This window comes from Galeopterus variegatus, unplaced genomic scaffold (assembly GCF_000696425.1).
Source record: "Galeopterus variegatus unplaced genomic scaffold, G_variegatus-3.0.2 Scaffold4144, whole genome shotgun sequence".
Lineage (NCBI taxonomy): Eukaryota > Metazoa > Chordata > Mammalia > Dermoptera > Cynocephalidae > Galeopterus > Galeopterus variegatus.
This window is the reverse complement of record NW_007730255.1, coordinates 7,150-12,104: the sequence shown is the minus strand read 5'-3', so window position 1 is coordinate 12,104 and position 4,955 is coordinate 7,150. Positions and strand designations below refer to the sequence as shown.

Genomic DNA, 4,955 nt, shown 5'->3' with positions numbered 1-4,955 from the left:
CCGCGCGCCAGGGCCAGGCGCAGGGAACGACGCAGCCCCTCCAGCATCCCGAGGGGAGGAGCCTCCACTCGTCTCGGTCCCTCCCGGTCTGCAGACGCCGAAACTAAAGCCGTTGTCCCTGCCACCGAGGTCTCCTGCGGCGGCCCGAGATGCGCGCCGCGAGCGAGCGTCTTTCCAAGTGCGGATTTTCTCGAGCATCCTTATTTACTTACCCTCTGAGTGAACCGCCCGGACGGCCCTCGGGCAAGGCGAAGGAAGCCGCAGGGGAATTACATTAGCGCAGCTTTTCCATCGCCTCCAGATCAAACTGACGAAAGGCAGTTTCTGCCCTCTGGAGTTTGCAGCTGGACATTGGCAATAATACGTCGGCTTTTGTCCGCCAGCGACCCCCATGTACAAACTGAAGGGGGAGAGCGTGAATCCGGTTTTTAGATTTCTTTGCACCGCCTACCCACGTCGGATTTATAACTCCAGTAGTTATGGGGCTACCGGGCTCGCACCTGCCATGAACTGTTTCTGCCCACAGATCTCGGTGCCATTCATCGTTTTCAGGCAAAACAGAACTTCAAGAGCTCCCGGTCATACTGTTTTGATAGTTTTCTGATGTGCGCTCGTGACAGCAATATTTGGAAAGAGGACTGGGAAACTGACATTAGAAAAAGACAAGGAAAAGGAAGACTGGAATAGCTATTGTCTCCTCAGCTGTGTTCTCTCAGGGCAACGTCAGGCTAAATTATGAGCCTTCTTGGTTTTCAAATTAATAGGAAGTGGTGACTGGGGCTGACTTGATCTTAGAAAGGAGGGAAGGGTAGTTTATTCTGGGTGAAAGCGGTTAAATCCAGTCTGGTTTTAGAACTGATTTCATAGAGCGAGGGACAATACAGCTCTAATCTTATCAACTCAGAAAACGTTCATTTCTCCCTTCCTCCCAACCCTTTTTACAAGGCGTAGAAAAACCTTTTGTGCTGGGGTGGGGTCCCAAGCTCCAAAGACCAAAGAGCCCAGGTAGGTCACGTGCCACCATAAAGTTGGCAAGTGTCCTTGGAAACCCAGTCTTTTTTTGTCTCTTTAAATAAGTTTAAAATCTATTTTTTAAAATTGCTTTAAGCCATTGGGTTTTTTTAAAATTTAATTTATTAATTTATTAATTTATTTTTATTTTATTTATTTATTTTGTCAATATCTAAATTGTCAATATCTAAAATCTAATTAAAAAAAAAAGTAGAAGCTATATAAAGCCTAAGGTGCTACTTTTTAGAGCTGGTGCTGATAACACCAAGGCCCAGGTTTCCATCCCAGCCACTGCCCTCCCCCCCTCCGCCAAAAAAGGAAAAGAGACTGATAGTAAAAGAGTTATAAACACCCTATTTTCATTCAAAAGGCTGGTTTAAATGTCTGCACCATTCATTTAAAGCCTGGTGTTATAAAGGTCAACACTACATACCCCAAGTTTCTTGTTATTTTAAATGCTACCTGTAAATCCTCCCTTTTCAGTCGGTCAAGAAAACATATATAATAAAATGGTGTTATTAAAGAATTACTACAGTGCCACCTACACCTTCCCTCCCATTCAGAGCCAAACGCTGTCAAAGTGCCATCTGCAATAACTGCTTCTATTTCCTCCCCCTTCAAGTGACTATCATTTCACTTCTGTCCAATGAGTCTACCTAAAAGAGGTCCCTAATAACCTTCATTTTGCTTAATCGGATGGTTTTGCTACTTGTGCATTTTCATGGCTGCACCTAGATGCTGATGACTCCCAAGTTTATATTCGGTCCACCTCTCTCCTGAGCAGTATGTACTTGCAGTCAAAACTGTCTAAAATATGCATTATGTATGTATGTATCATGTGTGAGGCACTGGAAAAGATGCTGAGGATGCTCGTGAGTATTGGTTAGAGCATGGTGCTGACAACACCAAGGTCAAGGGTTTGGATTCCGCTACAGGCCAGCCACCAAAAAAAGAAAAGAAAGAGGAGGAACTGGAGGGACAAGTAGAGAGAAGGGGAGGGAGGTCGGTCTAGGATCAAAGTAGTGGGTAGGGAGGTGCCAACCCTGTAGTGCCTCACAAGGAAAGTTAAAGAATAACTTTCAGAAGGTAGAAGCCTGACTGTCACACAAGTATGAAATGAACTAAATTAGAGTTTATTTAACTCATTTAAGGAAGTTACCTGGCAGGTGTTAAAACTGGTACAAAGAGCAGACACATTTATAGGTCAGGAATATTGAAGTGAATTTACAAATGAAAACCAGCTCTTCCACAGCGGGAAGTAAACTGAACCCTGAACCTCAGAATTTATTTGCATGTCTACAGATAAAACCTATTTTGCATTTCTATCAGTTATCTGCAAAATAACTCAAAAACAACGAAATAATGTAAAACACAGTGAAAGGAAGGGCTCAAGGAATCATAATCAGATAACCTTAAAGGTTTTCTCTAAGCAATTCGTTATTTTCCACTGAAATATTCTACAAATTTTTCCCTATAGTAGGGTAATGTAATTTCTTTACTCAAAAGGTACTATTAATCAACTGAAGTAAACCAGACATATTAGTAACTCTACTTACTTGTCACATTAAAAGCTCTGACTCTAACAAGTTTTTAATTTCATTTAACCAAGGGGCAAGAAATCCCACTGAAGGGTTAAAGATTAGGTGGGGAATGTGGGAGTGGTGGCAGGACTGAAGTGTACTGGCTGCAGTTTGGAGACTGGAGGAGGATCTGGGTGGAGAGGACTGGATTTTCAGGAAGCGATTACAGAACCCACTTATGAGATGACCCTATTAATATGTTGGACTTGGTTGGTGGTGGTTGATACAGACAGAGAAACAGCCAGATCTGAGCAATCTTTAGATATAATGGACCAGGAGGGACGAGGATGAGAGAAATGCCAAAAAAGGCTCCTTGGATTCTGGCTTGCTCATCTACTTGGGAAATTCACTAGGAAAAGTAGAACACTGAAAGATGGTGTGCAGTCTGAGGGGATGAGCAGGAGTCTTGTTTGGGGCATAGTGGGTTTTGAGGTGTCTCTAAGACTGGCTGTTAGAGATCTGCCTGTCTGAAGCTCAGAGGAGAGGTCTGGCTTAGAGTAAAACATCTGATGACGCGTTAGCATGCACGTGGTAACTGAAGCTGTGGCTGTGAATGAGTATCTCTGCACCACAGTTTTCTCATCTGTAAAATGAGACACCACCACTTCATGTTGGCCAGTGGCGTAGACATGTAACATACGGAGATTACTTAGACCCATGCTTCATGTGTCTTAATCCCTGCTGTGAATGAGTATCTCTGCACCACAGTTTTCTCATCTGTAAAATGAGACACCACCACTTCGTGTTGGCCAGTGGCGTAGACATGTAACATACGGAGATTACTTAGACCCATGCTTCATGTGTCTTAATCCCTGACCGTCTATCCTAGATATAAGCTTTTCTCCACAGAACTGCTCTCCCTTACCCTGAGTCCTTCCACTTCCTTTTCCTCTATTCTCCTTCCCACTATTTCTTCTTTTTCTTTATCCAGCCATAATAAGGACTTTAAATGTGTATGACTGTTAAGAGATCAGACCAGTGCTTTTGAATAGGACTATTCTATATCTAGAATATGTAGAATCTGGGCTGGCCACTTAGCTCAGTTGGTTAGAGCACATGTTATAACCCCAAGGTCAATGGTTCGGATCCCCATACCGGCCAGCTGCCAAAAACAGAAAAAAAAAAAATTAGAATATGTAGACTCTTCTATATCTGCACTGGTTGCTACTAAGCAATTGTTTTTCACTTACATGAGGGTACTTTTAAAAATTCGTGGAAAATAGAATAAAAAGATAATATCTTTCCATAACTTTCTGAAGTACCCTCTTATGTAGCCCTTGGATTAGGGCATATTGATGATCAGAACAACATTACATGAGAGAAACCTTAAAAATATATATCTAGTATTTTAGAGGTTTCTTTGAAAATGAAGTTTGTAAAAACTAATGCTCAATTTGGTTCAGAAAACAAACCTCACAGCTATTATCACATGCTTCCTGCTTGGTATTGGGAAGACAAAGATGGATGAGGCATGGTTCCTACCTGCTCTTAACACTGGCTCCACTCTTATCTTTCACCTTCTCCCCTAATACATCCTCCAGGCTGTCATCAGTGTTCACTCTGAAAAGCTTTTTCTAAACCCATCACTACCCAACTTAATATTATAAAAGTATCTGCCCAGACCCAGCCAGATAGTCTGGGTACTTTGCGTTCACATTTTCTTATTTTGTACTCAGGAAAGCCCTCCCTTTCCTGCCCCAAACCACACACCATAGGTTCTATTTTATAGATTTTCCGAGAGGTTAGCTAAATTTCCCAAGATCAAACAGCTATAGGTCAATCTGACTACAAGTATGTGATCTTACCTACAATTCTGACTCATTCCAATGGCCCCCAACTGCCTAGAGTGGTGATCTACAAATTTTATAATTTTATAGTTGTAAGAATTTTGAGCATGTGTGGCAGACTGTATTTTCCAAAGATGGTGCAACATTATCTTCCATTGCATATGCTCTTCTGCGCAAGCCCATCATGAGGTGGAGTTTATTCTCCCTACCCTTTGTGGGTGGGCCCTATGACTGCTTTGGCCAGTCAAATATGGCAGAAGTACAGAGGTGACTTTGTTCCAGTTCTAGCGTACACTTAAACTAGCCTGGCAGCTTCTGCTTTCTTCCTCTTGGAAGGCTCTTGGAAATCCCCCACTCAGTCACCAGGCTGTCAGAAGCCCAAACCACATGGAAAGGCCGTGCACAGGCTCAATAGTCAACAGTCCCAGATAATGAGCTCCAGCCAACACCCAGCATCAACTGCCAGCCATGGGAGTGGACTGGCTGAAGCAGATGAATCCAGCCCCAGGTGACTGATTGAAGCCACAGAGACCCCAGGCAAAAATTACCTAACTGAGCCCAGACAATGTACAGCCCA

At 43.0% G+C, this 4,955-nt stretch overlaps 2 protein-coding genes across 2 annotated transcripts in view; one reads left to right on the top strand and one right to left on the bottom strand.

Moving 5' to 3' along the window:
- Positions 1-223, top strand: part of LOC103602431 (serine/arginine repetitive matrix protein 3) — a 1,701-nt gene extending 1,478 nt beyond the window's left edge. The window contains 4 exon segments of the mRNA XM_008586831.1: positions 1-77; positions 79-145; positions 148-177; positions 180-223. Of these exon segments, the coding sequence (XP_008585053.1) occupies positions 1-77; positions 79-145; positions 148-177; positions 180-223 (218 nt within the window).
- Positions 1-337, bottom strand: part of BCAT1 (branched chain amino-acid transaminase 1, cytosolic) — a 67,293-nt gene extending 66,956 nt beyond the window's left edge. Inside the window, exon 1 of the mRNA XM_008586830.1 lies at positions 213-337. The gene's annotated coding sequence lies outside the window, so the exon portion shown is untranslated. The remainder of the gene's footprint in view (positions 1-212) is intronic.
- Between the last annotated feature and the right edge of the window lie 4,618 nt (positions 338-4,955).